Raw genomic sequence first — 18,209 nt, 5'->3', positions numbered from 1 at the left:
CCTTGGACAGGTCACTTAATCTCTGGGGGTCTCACTTACCTCCTGTCAAATGGGGATTAAGGCTGTGAGCCCTGTGTGGGGCAGGGACTGTGTCCAACCTGATTGTCTTGTATCTACCCTAGTGCTTAGTACGGGGCCTGTCACATAATAAGCACTTAAAAAATAACATAATTTTTATTGTTAATAGTAGCTGGCAATGTAAGACCTGCTCATGGATATGGGGTGGTTCCGTTTTGTGTTTCTAGGTGAGGGTTCTTCAAAAGGAGCTAGCTGCCTCCACGTCCGAAGACACTCACCCCTACAAAGAGGAACTGGAGACGGCCTTGGAACAGTGCTTTTACTGTCTCTACAGTTTCCCCAGCAAAAAGAGCAAAGCTCGCTATCTGGAAGAACACTCCGTGCAGCAGGTAAGAAGACTCAACCTAATGGTTGCTTCTGTTCTTCTTCTCCTCCTCCTTCTCATCCTCCTTATCATCCTCGTTCTCCTCGTTTTCCTCCTCCCCACCACCTCTGCCTCCATCTTCCCTTCCCTCCCCTTCCTCCCTGTCCTCCTCCCTATCCTCCTCCTCTTTATCCTTCTCTTTCTTGTCCTTGTCCTCCTCATCCTCGTTTTTCTCATCCTCCTTCTTGTCCACCTCCTCGTTTTCCTCCTCCTCCACCTTGTCCTCGGTGTCATCCTCCTCATTCTCATCCTCCTCCTCATTCTCATCCTCCTCATCCTCTACTTCCTCTTCTCCTCCTCTTCGTCTCCTTCTCCTCCTCCTCCACCTCTTCTTCTTCCTCTTCCCTCCCCTTCCTTCTCCTTCTCCTCATCCTTCTCTTCCTTTCCACCTCCTTGTCCTTCTTGTCCTCCTTCCTTTACATCAAGCAGTGTGCCAAGGTAGATACAAGATAACCAGGTCTAGCCCGATCCCCATCCCACAGTGCAGTGAGTTTCCTTTTTGTCAAAAGAACTGAACTCAAGCCTCCAGAAGGTGAATCAGACCAGACAGTGAACTGTGTGGGCTCACGTTGGAGGGTCTATTGGTGGCCTCCTGAGAAAAATTGAACTGAAGGTTTTCACTGGACCAAGTTGGAGAGATGGCCGAGTTCGGTGGAGTCAGAAAAAGTTAGCGTGATTTCTTGCTGGCCAAAGCCAGCTTGCCAAATATCTGTTAGTGAGCCAGATAGATTGTTCCAATCCTCTGTTTTCTTTTTAATTCCTAGAAGTTTGCCAGATGAAGCATCTGAAGCCCCAGTGTAAATCAAGGACTCTCCATGCTTAAGCATCAAACTTTTCTTGTGCTTGCTCCCAAAATAACAAGCCATCTGTAGCTCTCTTTTCCGTAAACCAAAGCCTACTCTGGAATTGGCTATTTTCTCTGGGATTCACTCATTTTATTTATTAAATTCATATTAATGTCCATCTCCCCCTCTAGATTGTAAGCTCATTATCAGTACAGTGCTGTCCACACAGTAAGCGCTCAATAAATATGATTGACCCACCGAAATGGACATTCATTTGTCTTTCCGTTTGCTTTTAAGGTGGATCTGATGTGGGAAGATGCTTTATTTATGTTTGAATACTTTAAGCCCAAGACCCTTCCAGAATTCGACAGCTACAAGACGAGCACGGTGTCGGCCGATCTCGCCAACCTCCTCAAGAAAGTGGCCACCATCGTCCCCCCGCCAGACAAGCCCATGTTGTGTCTGGATGACGTGTCTGCCTACATCGAGGGAACGTTCAGCAAGGTAATAATAAGAATAATAACTGTGGTATTCATTACGGCTTACTCTGTGCCAGGCATTTTACAGACGAGGGAACTGAGACCCTGAGCGGTGAAGTGACTCATTCAAGGTCACACAGCAGACAAGTGGTGGAGTGGGATACGAACCCAGATTGTCCGATAACCAGTCCCGGACTCTTTCCGGTAGACCATTCTGCTTCTCAGTCCAATACCAGTTGCTTGCCCCTCACCCCTCGTCTCACATAGAGGATAAGTAGCGGAGCAAGGATTAGAACCCAGGTCCTTCTCGCTCCCTGGCCCATGCTCTAGCTATTAGGCCACACTTCTTCTCACTTCTGTCCATAGCCATGCTTTATTTATCTCTATCAATGTCTGACTCCCCTTCAAGGTTGAAAGGACATTATGGACAGGGATTGTGTCTGTTTATTGTTATATTGTATGTCCCAAGCACTTAGTACAGTAATTTGCACAAAGTAAGCATTCAGTAAATACGATTGAATTTCATTCATTCATTCAGTTGTATTTATTAAACGCTTACTGTGTGCAGAGCATTGTATTAAGCTCTTGGGAAAGTACAGTACAACAAAAATCAGTGACTATACCTGCCCACAACGAACTCACAGTCTAGTGGTGGGGAGAAGGACATCAATACAAATAAATAAAAATGTAGCTATATACATAAGTGCTGTGGGACTGGGAGGGCAGAAGAGCAAAGGGAGCAAGCCAGGACGAAACAGAAGGGAGTGGGAGATGAGGAAAAGTGGGGCTTAGTCTGGGAAGGCCTCTTGGAGGAGGTGCACCTTCAGAAGGAATTTGAAGGTGGGGAGAGTAATTGTCGGGTTGGAAGAGGGAGGGCATTCCAGGACAGAGGCAGGACGTGAGCCAGGAGTTAGAGGGGCGAGGTGGAGGCCCAGTGAGAAGGTTAGCACTAGAGGAGTGGAGTGTGCGGACTGGATGTGTGAAAGGGAGAAGTGAGGTGAGGTAGGAGGGGGCAAGGTGAATGAATGAGTGTCTGTTGCACTGGTATATCGGACTCTCCCAAGCTCTGAGTACAGTGCTCCACACACAGTAAACACTCAGTAAATCCGATTGCTCCCTCGATTGATGGATTGATTGAGATTACCATCTCTCCCCCTCCGTCGCATCCCTCCTCCCAGGTGCCGTCACTTCCTGAGGGAGCGGATTCTTCACCTCCGGTCGTGAATGAGCTCTACTATCTCCTGGCCGACTATCACTTCAAAAACAAAGAGCAGTCCAAGGCCATCAAGTTCTACATGCACGACATCTGCATCTGCCCGCACAGGTCAGTGGTCGGGCCCCGGGCCCCTCTTTACTAGGGCCCATATTTCCCACCAACCTTTTGATTTTGTGCCACATCCTAACTCGTGGCCTAGTGGATTGAGCCCGGTCCTGGGAGTTTGAAGGACCTGGGTTCTAATTTTGGCTCTACCACTTGTCTGCTGGGTGACCATGGGCAAGTCACTTCACTTCTCAGGGCCTCAGTTACCTCATTTGTAAAATGGGGATTAAGACTGTGAGCCCTGTGTGGGACAGGGTCTGGGTCCACCCTATTACCTTGTATCTTACTTTGACTTACCCAGGGTCACACAGAAGGCCAGTGGTAGAGGTGAGATAGGAACCTCCCTCCCCCCGCCAGTCTTCTCACTCCCAGTCCCACGTCTTTTCCCACACAACCTCCTGCACAGACTGAATTCATGACGAGAAGCAGCATGGTCTGATGGCTAGAGTCCAGGCCCGGGCGTCAGAAGGACCTGACTTCTCATCCCATCTCTGCCACTTCATTCAATTCATTCAATCATATTTATTGAGCGCTTACTGTGTGCAGAGCATTGTACTAAAGGCTTACCCGCTGTGTGACCTTGGATGAGTCACTTCACTCCTCTGGGGCTCAGTTCCCTCATCCATTAAATGGGGATGAAGACCGTGAGCCGCCTGAGGAATGGGGACTGCATCCAGAAGAATCACCATGTATCATCCCCAACATTTAGTACGAGGTCTGACATATAGTAAGTGCTTAAGAAATACTGTTAAAAAAAAGAAATGGGTCAGCTGTTGGTTTTTCCCCATTCTAGGTTTGATTCCTGGGCAGGGATGGCCCTGGCCAGAGCAAGCCGGATCCAGGACAAACTGAACTCGAACGAATTGAAGAGCGACGGCCCCATCTGGAAGCACTCGACGCCCGTCCTCAACTGCTTCAAGCGAGCCCTGGAGATCGACAGCTCCAACCTGTCCTTGTGGATCGAGTACGGAACCATGTCCTACGCGCTGCATTCCTTCGCCTCCCGCCAGCTGAAGCAGTGGAAGCTGGAGTTGCCCTCCGAGGTGGTGCAGCAGGTGAGGAGACTCACATGGCTCTGCCCGGGGAAGGGGCGGAACCGAGCGGCTCCGCTCGCTAACCTTCTCATCTTTCCAGTGAATCCATTGTGCTCAGTGCTTGGGTCCGGATCTATCATTCATTTTTTCTATTCACATCTCTCTTGCCCTCTAATAATAATAATAACGGCAGTATTCTTTAAGCGCTTACTATATGTTGGGCTCGGTTCTGAGCGCTGAGGTAGATACAAGATAATCAGGTTGGACACAGTCCCTGTCCCACATGGGGCTCACGGTCTTGATCTCCATTTTACAAATAAGGGAACTGAGGCCCAGAGAACTGAAGCGACTTGCCCAAGATCACACCGCAGACAAGTGGCGGAGCTGGGATTAGGAACTTCTACCTAGAACTACCCTCTCCTCAACCCTTCACATCTCCATCTTTAAGTCCCTTCTGAAATCACATCTCCTCCGGGAGGCCTCCCCCAATTAATCACTTATCTCCCCAGCCCACTTCCCCACCCCCCATCTGACACTTCATCACTTCTGCTTAGTGGATGGAGCACGGGACTAGGCGTGGGAAAGACCTGGGTTCTAATCCCAATTCCACCATTTGTCTGCTCTGTGACCTTGGGCAAGTCACTTCACTTCTCTGTGCCTCAGTTACCTCATCTTCAGAATGGGCATTGAGACTGTTAGCCTCACATGGGACAGGGACTGTGTCCATCCCGATTCACTTGTATCCACCCCAGCACTTAGTATGGTGCCTGGCACATAGAAAGCGCTTAACCAATACTGCAATTATTATTATTATTATTATTACTATTAATGCATGGAATTCTGCCGCAAAGGCTGGTTTCTCTCTGAAAAAATAAAGCATTTTGGAGGACATATTCCAGGTTAGCATCCGGTGCCTGCCCATAATAAGCTTACAGTTAAGTAGGTGAGACAGACATTAAAATAAATGAATCATTTAATAGTATAGAATTTAAAAGATATGTATGTATCTACCCCATGTTCGATTCCGCAGCCACCCTGGCTCCTTCTAGGCTCTGTCCTTTTTGGGAACTCTTGGACTCTGAGCCATAAGGAGGTTGAAATTCTACTCTTGTAGCCATAGTGCCCTGTGGCTCTGAGATTACTCAATACCCTGGTCTTTTATGTTATCTTTATCGTTTCATCTTTGTTTACAGATCTGTGGCTAGACCTCCCTTTGCCCCCTCTGACCTCACCTCGCTGCTTTTCTACTAAACCCAGCCCACACACTTGGCTCCTCTAATGCCAACTGTACCTCGATTTCCTCTATCACGTCGCCGACCTCTCTATCACGTCGCCGACCTCTTACCCGTGTCCTGCTTGTGTGTGCAGAGCACTGTACTAAGCACTTGGGAGATTCCAATAGAACAATAAACAGACATTCCCCACCCACAATGAGCTCACAGTCAAAAGGACCTCCCTGAGCGCCGGGGTAGATTCAAGACCATCAGGGTCAGCAGAATAAATTCCGGTGTCCTTCCGGGCCATCCCTGCCGGCTTTCAGCTCTTGTCCCTTTCCAGATGGAAGAGCGCCGAGACAGCATGTTAGAGACGGCCAAACTGTGTTTCACTTCAGCCTCTCGCTGCGAGGGCGACGGGGATGAGGAGGAGTGGCTGATCCACTACATGCTGGGGAAGATCGCAGAGAAGCAGAAGCAGCCCCCCGCCGTCTACCTCCTCCACTACAAGCAGGCCGGCCACTACCTGCACGAGGAGGCCGCCAGGTACCCGAAGAAGATCCACTACCATAACCCACCCGAACTGGCCATGGAGGCCCTGGAGGTAAAATGAGCAGCAGAAAGATGAGTCTCGTGTTTCTAATATAGGCTTGGCCACGTGTCTGCTGGGTGACCCTAGGCAAGTCACTTCCCTTCTCTGGGCCTCAGTTCCCTCATCTGGAAAAGGGGGATGAAGAATGTGAGTCCTATGTGAGACAGGGACTGAGTCCAACCGGATTAACTTGTTTCTTCACCAGTGCTTAGAACAGCACTTGACACATAATAGGGACTTAACAAGTACCATAATTATTATTGTTTTTATTACGAACTCATCCCCACGGTGATGGGGCACCCCCTCGGAAGGAACTCCAAGCCGGAGTTCTGGTGTTGAGAAAGGTGGATAGCTGGATGTCAGTCATTCAGAAGTCATTTCACTTTTCTAGCCCTCAGTTACCTCAGCTGTGAAAAGGGGATTAAAACCATGAGCCCCATGTGGAACTTGGACTGGGTCCAACCCAAATACCTTGTATCCACCCAGTGCTTCATACAGTGCCCGACATACAGTAAGCCCTTAACAAATACTACAATTATTATTATTATTACATGGACTACGTCCAACCTGTTTATCTTATAACTTCCCCCACTCTTAGTACAGTGCCTGGAAGGAAATAAGCACTTAATAAATACCATTAAAATAAAAAAATCATGGTTAGGGCATGTAGTGGTGTTTGCATTCATTCATCCAATCGTATTTATTGAGTACTTACTCTGTGCAAAGCCCTGTACTAAGCACTTGGGAGAGTACAATATAACAATAAACAGACTCATTCCCTGCCCACAAGAAGCCGATCCCATCACTATATAGCTGGATGTTTTGGGGGCCTTTTCAGATTGACTTTATGATAGAAAAATCTGGGGGGACGTTTCCCCCAAACCCGTGGTTCCCGCCGCGGCATCCCACTTGGAACTCGTTTCAGGCCTTGAAAATCTCTGCTGATTTCCTAGACTTTGTTTTTGTAGGTGTATTTCCGACTCCACGCTTCTATCCTGAAGCTGGTGGGTAAGCCTGACTCAGGGATAGAAGCCGAGGTTCTGGTCACCTTTATGAAGGAGGCTTCTGAGGGACCCTTCGCCAGGGGTGAGGAGAAGAACACCCCCAAAGTGGTTGAAAAGTGAGTAGAACCCTCTGCAGTACTCCTCATCGACCCACTTCACATCCATCCCTGGCCAACAGGCAGGGAGGGAAAAAAGATGGCTGACAAGAGACGCAGCAGGGCCTAGTGACGAGAGCCTGGGCCTGGGTGTTAAAGGACCTGGGTTCTAGTCCTGGTGCCGCCAGTTACCTGTCAAGTGACTTTGGGCAAGTCACTTGACTTCTCGGGCCAAGGTTCTCAGCTGTAAAATGAAGATTGAGACAGGGAGCCCCATCTGGGACAGAGACTGTGCCCAACCCGATTATCCTGCATCTACACTGGGGCTTAGAGGCACATAGTGAGGGCTTAACAAACACCATAAAAAGAAAGAAACAGACCAAAAAAGGGGTTTTACAGAGGCTTTTGCACTGTTCCAAGCAGTTTGTGTCTCATACGGATGACAGTCTGACCCCAAGAGAGTCATCCTTCACAGGTGCTCTCCAACAACTCAGCACTGTTGGACCAGACCCTTGTGTACACAGGCTTCTGGTGGGCCTTGCTCACAGCAGAGATTGTCTCTTGGAGAAGTACTTCAGGAGATCTCTTCTCCTCTAGCTCCTTCTCTACTCCTCTCAGTTGGAGCATTTAGAATCCCGGCCCACCCGGCCACAAACCCGGTAGGCTCTGTGACTGTGCCTTGGAGTCCTACTGGGGTAAGCTTCTTGTGGGCAGGAATAGGGTCTCCCAACTCTGTGTTGGACCTGGGAATCAGAAGGACCTAGTTTCTAATCCCAACTCTGTCACTGCTGTGTAGTCTTGGCCAAGTCACTTCACTTTTCTGTGTCTCGGTTTCCTCATGAGTAAAATGAGGATGAAGACTGTGAGCCCCGAGTGGGACAGGGACTGGGGCCAAACTGATTAACTCGTATCCACCCCAACACTTAGGCAAGTGCTTGGCACGTAGTAAGTGCTTAACAAGTACTATAATATTATTATTATTAGGTTGGACACAGCCCATGCCGCACACGTGTCTCCCCGTCTTAAATCCCCATTTTACAGCTGAGGGAACCAAGATATGGAGAAGTGAAGTGACTTGCCTAAAGTCACCCAGCAGACAAGTGGCGGAGCCAGGATTAGACCCAGTTCCTTCTGACTCCACTTCCCCAAAATCAACAGGCCATCATCCATTCAGCTTCCCTCTTCTCAGCAGCCTGATTGCCCCCACCTCGAACCTGCTCCTTTCCTCGACTCTGTTAGTAGAGTGGCTTTTCATTCATTCAGTTGTATTTATTGAGTGCTTACTGCATGCAGAGCACTGTAGGAAGTGCTTTGGAGAGGACAATAGAACAATAAACAGTCAAGTTCCCTGCCCACAACGAGCTTACAGCCTAGAGGGGAACAGCAGACAGCATCCCCAGCTCCTTTGAAAAGGGCCAGAGGATCAAGGGAAAAGAACCCTTAGCAGATGGAACCTGAAAAGTCAGCATGTGTTTCTCGGGGTTGTCTAATAAAATGATTTATCTGGGAACTAGGTGGCTGGGCAGTTCTATTTGAGCTTGCATTTGTCTGACAAATCCAGTTATCTCATTGAAAAACACCTTGAAAAAGTTTGAGATCTGAGGCTATCATCTACTTGCTCTGTACAGCACCTAATGTAATGCCGTTACTTAATATTCAACCAACAGCCTAGGTGAGATGGTCATTTTGACCCTTTCCCATCTCTCTCCATCTCTTTCTCCCCTCACTTTTCACTCTTTCTCCTCTTCCCTCCCTTTTCTGCCCTCTTTCTTCCTTTTCTTCCCTCTTCCCTCCATTTCATCACTTCCCTTCTCCCTCCTCTCCCCCTTATCTCCCTATTATCCCTTCCTCTCTGTGCCCCCTGTATGCCTCCTCTACCCTCTCCTCTCCATGCTCCCCTGTGTCCCCTCCTCTGTATTCCCTTCTTTATCCTCCCTGTCTTTTTCCCTCTTTATACCCTCCTCTCTATCCCCCCTTTACCTCCTCCTCTGTATCCTCTTCTTTATCCTCCCCCCATATCCCCTTCTTCTCTATGCCCCCCTGTATCTCCTCCTTTACGCCTCCTCTCTATGCCCTCTTTTACCCCTTCCTCTTTACACCCCATCTATATCCCCTCCTTTATCATCCCCTTCCTTATCCCCTCTTTACCCTTCCTCTATATCCTCCTCTTCATCCCCCCCACTCTATATCTCCTGCTTTATCCTCACCCATATATCCTTTCCTCTCTATGCCTCCCTTATCTCCTTATTCTCTCTTCTCTATGCCCCCCTTATCCCCTCTTCTTTATACCCCCTTTCTCCCCACCTTTCCCCCCAACTTTACCCCCTCTGTATCCACTACCCCCTTTATCCTCTCCCACCCCTTCCGTCCCTCTCCTCCCTAGGGAAAAGCCATGCATGGTGGATGAGGACTCGCATTCGTCTGCTGGGACACTGCCGGGTCCTGGGACCTCCCTGCCGTCCTCGTCCGGCCCAGGTCTGACATCCCCACCTTACACAGCCACTCCGATTGACCACGATTACGTCAAATGTAAAAAACCCCGTCAGCAGGCGACGCCGGACGGTACAGTCCCCAGTTCTCAATACTGCCAGCCCGGGGCGCTGCTCCAATCATGGTGGGCGGTGGGCGGTGGGCCGGGGGGCGGGGGATGATCCGGGGCGGGGGCGGAGGTGACTGGTCTGAGGTAACACGGGCAATGTCCCTACTCATTAACCTCATGGAAATCATGGTGGTCGGTGCTTTCCGGACATACACGGTGGGGGGGTCGCCATCTCCCACCCCATCTGGAGCAGGGCAAGGGAAGGGAGTAGGAGAGGCGTGAGGAGGCTCAGGTGCCGGTATCCTGTGGGCCGGGGGAGTGGCAAGAGGTTGCTGGCTCGGTGTGAGATGGCCCAAAGAACTAAAAATAATAATTATGGCACTTGTTAAGCGCTTACTATGTGCCAAGCACTTGCTCTAAGCGCTGGGGTGGATACAAGTTAATTAGTTTGGACACAGGCCTAGTCTCACGTGGGGCTCATGCTCTTAATCCTCATCTTCCAGATGAGGGAACTGGGGCCTAGAGAAGTGAAGTGACTTGCCCGAGGTCACCCAGCAGACACTTGGCAGAGCCGAGTTTAGAACCTAGGTCCTTCTGACTCCCCGGCCCGTGCTTTACCCGCAAAGCCACGCTGCTTCTGATTTGGTGGCCTGAGGATGCGGAAGGCGGAGACTACTAAAAGATTTAGCCCTAGAGCTGACCCAATGGGGATGAGGGAGATGGCGACCTTTCAACCTGCATTCTTTACTAACATCAAATGGTGTGCGCGCTAGGTGACTAGATTGGATTCTTTAAAGTGTCTTTCTGAAATTGTGACCCCTCCCTGTGGGGGGTTGGGTTGGGGCCGGGGGTGTCGGGGGGGGGTGCTCCATCCCATTTCAGCCCGTTGATTAAATTGGCTGTAGTAATAGGGCCTTAGGAGAACCGAGTAAGTATGACCGTTGCTTCCTAACTGTAGTTCCCGGGCTAGGGCTTTAGACAGTACCTCCGAAAGAAGACTTTTCCCACATTGGGGGAGGTCTCCCGATTCACCCTAAAACCCATCACCGAGTTTGGGAATGACTGCCCTAGTGACCGATCCCTCCGGCTGCCCGACGGGATATCTTGCGTCTGCCTGGGTGGGTTTGCAGGTGCCTAATATCAATCAATCAGTCGTATTTATTGAGCGCTTACTATGTGCAGAGCACTGTCCTAAGCACTTGGGAGAGTACAGTGTTACAGAATTAGCAGACACTTTACCTGCCCGTAACAAGCTTACGGTCTAAAGGTGCTCCTCCCAGTGTCCTCTTGGACCCCCTCTTCTTTCAGGACTCACTGTTCAGAATAGGTAGCAAAGAGCATTTAAGAAAGGAGAACTTGCTCACTGAACCTCCGCACGGTAACCAGAGAGGGCCTACCCTCCTTTCTTCTCCGTGAACAGAAGCAAACCCCTTGGCGAGAAGAGCGTTTAAAAGTGCCCTTCCCAAAGCACTTGTCTTTCTCTTGGTTTATGTGACTGGCATAAACGTAAGCCCTTAGAAGCTGAAATTATTGTTGTTATTATTAATAATCATTCAGTAAAGACAGGGAAAATAATGCCCCCTCGCATCAGAATTGCATTGCCCGCCTCTGTTTTCCATTATTCCCTGGGCACCACGTCGCCCTCTGACTGAGCTTGCCTCAGTGTCGCCAGGCTGCGGGGGTCGAGGGAGTGGGGTCCCGTTGACGATCTCATTGTGCTGAAACTTCATCCGGTGGTCCGCCTCATTGTCGCCCGCCTTCCCCCCATGCCATCGTCTTTGCAGTCATTGTGATCATCTTCATCGCGTCTCCCGTCTGCTTGAGCACCTCGCTGCCGATATTGCCCGTGCTACCGCTAACCCTGTCCGAACTCCGTTTCCCAGGCATCGTCTCTCTGCTTCCCTCTGTCACGGCTGGCTTGAATAATTGGCAAAGAAAAAAAAAGCATGCTAAATCCCCAGGCTTCCTGCTTCACGCTCCGAGAAGAGCCTCCCTGCTTACCTAGTCCGTCGGTCCTGTGATTCCGAGTGTGGTGGGAGAGCCGACTGGACTCCATTCGTCCAACAGAATTTCTCCGGGTTCTGATGGGGCGAAGGTGTTGTGTGGGACAACTCCCCAGGGCTTTTCGGGTTTTAAAAAAAACATTTAAATTCTTTCTTCTCCTCATTTCTTTTAAAGAGGAACCGAGTTAGCAACCTCTCTTTAAAAACAAAACAAAACACCCTTAGGGTAAAAATTTAAAGGCGGAGAGAACTGTTTTAAGTCATACACCTTTCGCGGGATCAGAGCCGGGAGAAGTTTTGAAAGGTGGGTACAGTCAGGCCTTCTTGGCCGATGGTGAAATCACCCTTCCTGTCATTCCCAGAATTCCCTTCTGGGAGCCAAGAGGGGTTCGCTCAGTTGTTATAGCAGATGTGGTGGTGCGCAATTCACCTTTCTGGATCTGAAAACAGTGGCCAAATTTTTTTTTTAAACTTTTTAACTTTTAGGATGATTCATTCTAATCCTCAAGTTGCTCCAGGCAGAGTTATCTTTGTGGCGGCGCCAGGCTGGCTGGTTTTCCCCAGGGGACAAGTGTCAGAATAATCTTTCTTGTCCTTCAGAAATAGGGTGGAAAGAAGAGAAGTGGAAGATCAAGGGGAAAACCAACTGGAGTAAAGTTAGGTTCGTGTGATTTGACTGAAGTGTGACTTCTCCACCTTTACCAGATTTTTTAAGGTTGTCACATTCTGGTGGTCAACTCCAAAATAGTAATAGTGCATAATAAACGCTCACAGTGGGCAGAGCACTGTATTGAGCGCTGGGAAAGAGACCACAGGTGGGCGTTACTTACAGACCCTGGCCCTCGGGGGACTTAGGTAGAAATTGGGGAGGGGACTGGAGACAGATACACTGGGAGTAGCGGTACAAAATATTTAAACAGCCTAGGAGACAAGGACCGATACACAGTGCAGTCACTTGGTCGTATTGAGCGCTTACCATGTGCAGAGCACTCTATTAAGCACTTGAGAGAGTACAGTATAGCAATACACATTCCCTGCCTACAACGAGCTCACAGTCTAGAGGGGGAGACAGACATTAATAGAAATAAATTATGAATATGTACTTAAGTGCTGTGGGGCTGGGAGGGGGTGATGAATAAAGAGAGCAAGTCAGAGTGATGCAAGAGGGCAGAAGGGAATGGAAGAAAAGGAAAAGAGGGCTTAGTCAAGGAAGGCCTCTTGGAGGAGATGTGCCTTCAGTAGTCACAGAAACGGCTACTGCAGGTGAAACTGGTTAAAAAAGAACCTTCCTTGTATAGAGATCATGGCAGGGTACCATCTTCTTCCTCCTACTCCTTTTCTTCCCATGATTCTTCCCCCCCCCACCCCCTTTATTTCTCTCTCCTCTTCTTAGGTCAACTAAGCTAGTTAAAGTAGTAGCTAGAACCAGGCACTGAGTCCAGATTCCATTCATTTCATGGGCCCAAGAAATGGATAATACAGTGTTTTTTCAGTGATTTGAGAAATCATGAGGGAGCGGAGCTGTTTATTTTCAAAACACCCTTTTCTTTCTCTCCCAGTGACTGACATGCACAGCTGTGGATAGATACCAGTGGTATGGATTCACAGAACTAAAGAATCATACCATTCCTTTCCAGAAAGCTTTAGGGAATAGGCTTGAGTACTTCACTCAGACAGAACTAGTTTAAAGACAATTATCTTTGCAAATAAGCATGTTTCATTTTTTTTTCTTTAAAACCAACTGGTTTTCAGCTGGCAGCTGCTTTTATTTCTCTTATTTCTCTTCAGTGGATATGGGTCAATTTTGCAGCTTTGGAGCAGTTTGCAGACCAGATTTCATTTTCCACAGTCTAGTAACTAACGAGCAGATGAAATGACAAAAATATTTCTCGCTTTATTGACATTGGAAAAACTGCCGAAAACCCTTGTTTCTAAAGATACCTTGCTTCTAAAAAACCATATCCAACAGTTGCATTTTGTAGCTTGGTATATTTTAAAAATTGGGAGACAAATCACTGTAGCATAAAAGTAATTCTAGTGTTCTTTCTATTGAAAAGCCAAACCCTCAAAATGAAAATATTTATAATACGCAGAGTTGGAATGGTGTTTTCATGGATTTGACCTTCATACTTCTGTGCTTTATAGCAAGTATGGAATTTTAACAAAAACTTTCCCCCAAGCCTCATAACTCTGCTTCTTTTTATCTCCATTTATTTGAAAATCACTCTGCAAGCAAGGTGGCCAGACCTGGATAGAGCCTGGATCTGATAGTCAGAGGGACTTGGGTTCTAATCCTGGCTCTGCCACTTGTCTGCTGAGTGACTTTGGGCAAGTCACTCCACTGCTCTGCACCTCCGTTATTTCATCTGTAAAATGGGGATTAAGACTATGGGACACATATCCAACCTGATTAGCTTGTATCCACCCCAGCACTTAGGTGCTTAGCACATTGCGAGTGCTTAAAAAATACCATTTGAAAAACGGAAAAACAAAACCTTCTTTGTGACACCCCAGCGAATGCAAGAGAAGCCAGTTTTAACAGATGATTAAGGTTTTCATCATCTAACAGGGCAGCAGGTTTCCTGCACAGACGGGTTTAGGATGCGACAGTGGTAGGAGTTGGATTGCGACTCATCCCATCCTGTTTTCCTGATTGGCAATCCTGTAATGAAATATTTATCGTCTTGCCACACATTTCTGTTAGAACCACAAAGGTTGTTTAAATGGGGGCAGCTTTTTTAAAAGAACTATTCTAAAATTAGGACCCAAGAGAAATCTGTAGTCAGCTTAGATGAGCCTGCGAGATGCCAAGTGGAATTTATGGTAGAAGAGTCCACTGGCAAAACTAGATTGGAAGCTCCTTGTGGACATCGACTCTGTCGTATTGTCCTCTCCCAAGCGCTTAGTTCAGGACTCTGCACCTGGTAAGTGCTCAATAAATACCATCGATCAACTGACGAGCTCGCTGTGGGCAGGGAACGTGTCTGCTAACTTTTATATTGAAGTCTACCAACTTTGTAGTAAAGGGCTGTGCACATAGTAAGCACTCATTAAATACCATTGAGTGAATGATTGATCGCTGAGTATGGTAGTCGTCGTGCTAACAGCTGCATTAAGCGCTTAGTACAGTGCTTTGTACATAGTAAGTGCTCAATAAATGCCATCGAATCAATGACTGGCCACACGGAAACATCCGTGGACTCCCAGCCCACATGGAACCACGTATCCCTGAGGTAACAAACCAGGCTCCGTTGCTCCTCGGATGTAACTGCACTTGGGGAGTGGAGAGAGATTTCCCAGGGGATCAACTGAGTGCACTTGGGTCGCCAACAACTTCTCTAGCCTTTCTGTCCCTCTCCAGGTCCCTTTCATCCTCTCTCTTTAAGGATTTTGGAAGAGATCCAAAGGCCAGCTCTTCCCCAGACACAGAACATCCCAGTTATAATAAAAATAATAATAATAATAACTGTAGCATTTGTTAAGCACTTACTATGGACCAGGCACTATACTAATCCCTGGAGTGAATGCAAGCAATCGGGTTGGACACAGTCTCTGTCCCACCTGGGACTCACAGTCTTAATCCCCATTTTACACACGAGGTAACTGAGGCACTGAGAAACTAAGTGACTTGCCCAAGGTCACAAAGCAGACAAGTGACAGAGCCAGGATTAGAACCCAGCTCCTTCTGACTCCCAGGCTTGGGCTCTTTCCCCTGGACCAAGCGGCTTCACGTGTTTGCAAGCTTTGGTTCTACTGATGAAAATAAGGTCCTGCTACTTGTTTTCATAAATCTTTGGGCTTGGTTATGAAAATTACATCTTTGGCTAGATAAGCAAGGTAAATATAATGGAGTTCATTGCCATGGGAATTTGTGCAAGGAGAAATATATTAAGTTCAGAGGGACTTAGCTAAACTGGGGGAAGATGGGTGCAAATTAGGTCAAGGGTAAAGTTGGGAAGTTGAGAAAGTTAAAAGGATGGATATTAAGGAGAGCATCAAATCTCACTTGCCCTCCAGGAGTCCTTTAATGTCACAGGTATGTCTCAGTGCTTCATTTCTCAATTAACTTTGATATTTTCTCTAATCATTGTGAAGCACCGTGGTCTAGTGGAAAGAGCAGGAGGTTAGGAGTCAGTAGACTTGGGTTCTAAATCCCAGCTCTGTCACGTACATGTTGTGTGACCTCGGGCAAGTCACTTCACTTCTCAGCATGGCCTAGTGGATAGAGCCCAGGCCTGAGAGTCACGTGGTCATGGGTTCTAATTCCAGCTCTGCCACTTGTCTGCTGTGTGACCTTGGGCAAGTCACTTAACTTCTCTGTGCTTCAGTTCCCTTGTTTGTTAAATGGGGGTTAAGACTGTGAGCCCTATGTGGGACAGGGACTGTATCCAACCTGATTATCTTGTATCTACCCCAGCACTTTGAACAATGCTTGGCACATAATAAGCGCTTAACAAGTACCATTATTATTATTATTCTCTGTGCCTCAGTTCCCTTATTTGCAGGTCCTGTTCTCCTTCCTACTTGGACTGTGAGCCCCGTTTGTGGCCTGATTTACTTATATCTACCACGATGCTTAGTACAGTCTGTGGCATATAGTAGGTGCTTACCAAATACCATTATTATTATTAGCTCGTTGGTCTTTGAAGACTGATTATTATTATGGTTTTTATTGTTTATTGTTATTATCTCTTTGGTCTTTGAAGACCATTTTTGGCTCCACCCTCAAACTGGAAACCTTGGCATCTGTGAATCTAGAGACACTGGGCTTCTCACCAAAAGCTCCACTCTGTTTCAGTCTTCTACTCTTTGTCAAGTGAGGATTTTGGCCCAGTTATTCTCACTAAGCTTCAGTCAGAAACTGCTCAGTTTACTGGTTTCACCTTTTTTAGATGTAATCTAGGTCTTAGGCATTGCTCCCCACTCATCTTCCTCATTATCTATGGTACTTGTGGTGCAGTTAGTTCTTTATTGAACCCTTACGGGGTGCAGAGTATTGTACCAAGAGCTTGGAAGAGTACAGTATAGCAGGATAACAGATATTCCCTGCCCGCAATGAGCTTACAGGCTAGAGGGGGAGACAGACATTAGTATAAATAAATTACAGATACGGACATAAGTGCTGTGGGGCTCAGAGAGGGGAGATGAATAAAGGGAGCAAGTCAGGGTGATGCAGGAGAGGGTGGAAGGAAAAGGAAAGAGGGTTTAGTCAGGGAAGGCTTTTTGGAGATGTACCTTCAATAAGGCTTTGAAATGAGGGGAGAGTAATTGTCTTTCAGATATGAGGACGGAGGGCGTTCCAGGCCAGAGGCAGGACCTGGGCGAGAGGTTGGTGGCAAGGCAGACAAGTGGCCACTCTCCTAAGCTCTTGGGAGAGCACAATATGACAGAGTTGGTAGACACATTCGCTCCCCAGAATGAGCTTACAATCTAGAGAGGCTATGCTGCAGGCAGTTTCAAATCCCTTAGATTATGCCCTGGTCTGCCCTCTCTGCTGCCTTTAGTTTATAAGTCTTTCAGCAAAGCCTACTTCCCCTTCTGACACTTCCTCTTGTCTCCCCACCAGCCCCCCCATTAAAACGCTAGACAGAGAGGGGTCACCATTTTGCTACAGTTATTAATTTCTAACCTTTTCCGTTTGGCCATGAAGAGGCCCAGTTCTAAACTCCTCTCCTCAATTGCATCTGCCCGGAAAGCCCGTTCACGAAACTTCTTGCAGGAGGTGTCATTGAGTTTTGAGTAGGCTTTTGTCTTCCTCTTTGTCTAATTCAGGGCAGCTGAACTTTGGCCTTGTGCTGCCAAGGTTACTTGGTATGGTGTAGACTTTCCACAGTATTGTCACAGTTGGAAACCTTTTCATCTTGTGATCTCACGCTAGGTGTGCAACTTAGAAGAAATGTGTAACGGATGAGAAAAGATGAGTATAATGAACAGCCCTCAAATAGCCTCTCTCCTGAATTAATCTGTAGCCATTCAGCTTGGCCTCTCATGATATTCCTTCAGGCTCATGAGAGAAGGGAGTAGGGGCCACAGTGGGGTTATTTCAGGCAAAACCCCAAGACTTCAAAAAAGCATCATTGTCTTAAAACATGTGAAGAGAAGGATAGGTAGGAGGGAGAGAGGTGGCTGAAAGCCTTAAGGTGGATGATGAGGAGTTTCTGCTCGATGTGCAGGTGGGTGAGCAACTACTGGAGACCTCTGAGGAGTGGGGAGACATGTCCAGAAGGGTATTTTCAAAGAACAATCTGGGCAGCAGAAAGGAGTATGGACTAGAAAGAGGAGCGATTGGTACTAGCCGGTTCTGAGGGAGGACCGATGCATAGTAGAGTCACGGTGTGGAAAAGCAACGTGGCCTAGCGGAAGGAACACGGGCCTGGGAGTCGAAGGACCTGGGTTCTAATATCCGGCTCTGCCACTTTTCTGCTCTGTGACATTGGGCAAGTCACTTCACTTCTCGGTGCCTCAGATACCTCATCTATCAAATGGGGATTAAGATTGTGAGCCCCATGTGGGACAGGGATTGTGTCCAACCTGATTACCTTGTACCTACCCCAGTGCTTAGTACAGCACCTGCTGCATTATAAGCGCCTAATAAATACCACAATTATTATTAGTCTAAGACGAAGGTCCCTGTAATAGAAAAATCTCCATTCATTCACTCAGTCGTATTTATTGCAAGCTTACTGTGTGCAGAACACTGT

The 18,209-nt window shown here is 47.8% G+C and overlaps 1 protein-coding gene across 3 annotated transcripts in view; it reads left to right on the top strand.

Annotated features, from left to right (window-relative positions):
• CABIN1 (calcineurin binding protein 1) overlaps window positions 1–18,209 on the top strand; it is a 174,223-nt gene that overhangs the window by 36,662 nt on the left and 119,352 nt on the right. For 2 of the 3 annotated variants that reach the window (XM_029048891.1, XM_029048892.2), the window contains exons 20-26: window positions 246–407; window positions 1,525–1,731; window positions 2,885–3,030; window positions 3,821–4,082; window positions 5,619–5,879; window positions 6,836–6,987; window positions 9,350–9,528. In XM_029048891.1, the coding sequence (XP_028904724.1) occupies window positions 246–407; window positions 1,525–1,731; window positions 2,885–3,030; window positions 3,821–4,082; window positions 5,619–5,879; window positions 6,836–6,987; window positions 9,350–9,528 (1,369 nt within the window). The remainder of the gene's footprint in view (window positions 1–245; window positions 408–1,524; window positions 1,732–2,884; window positions 3,031–3,820; window positions 4,083–5,618; window positions 5,880–6,835; window positions 6,988–9,349; window positions 9,529–18,209) is intronic. The other variant, XM_029048894.1, reaches the window with a different exon arrangement.

The sequence above is a fragment of the Ornithorhynchus anatinus genome, chromosome 21, assembly GCF_004115215.2.
Source record: "Ornithorhynchus anatinus isolate Pmale09 chromosome 21, mOrnAna1.pri.v4, whole genome shotgun sequence".
NCBI lineage: Eukaryota > Metazoa > Chordata > Mammalia > Monotremata > Ornithorhynchidae > Ornithorhynchus > Ornithorhynchus anatinus.
The sequence above is the reverse complement of the archived record's forward strand: the minus strand, read 5'-3'. Positions and strand labels throughout refer to the sequence as shown.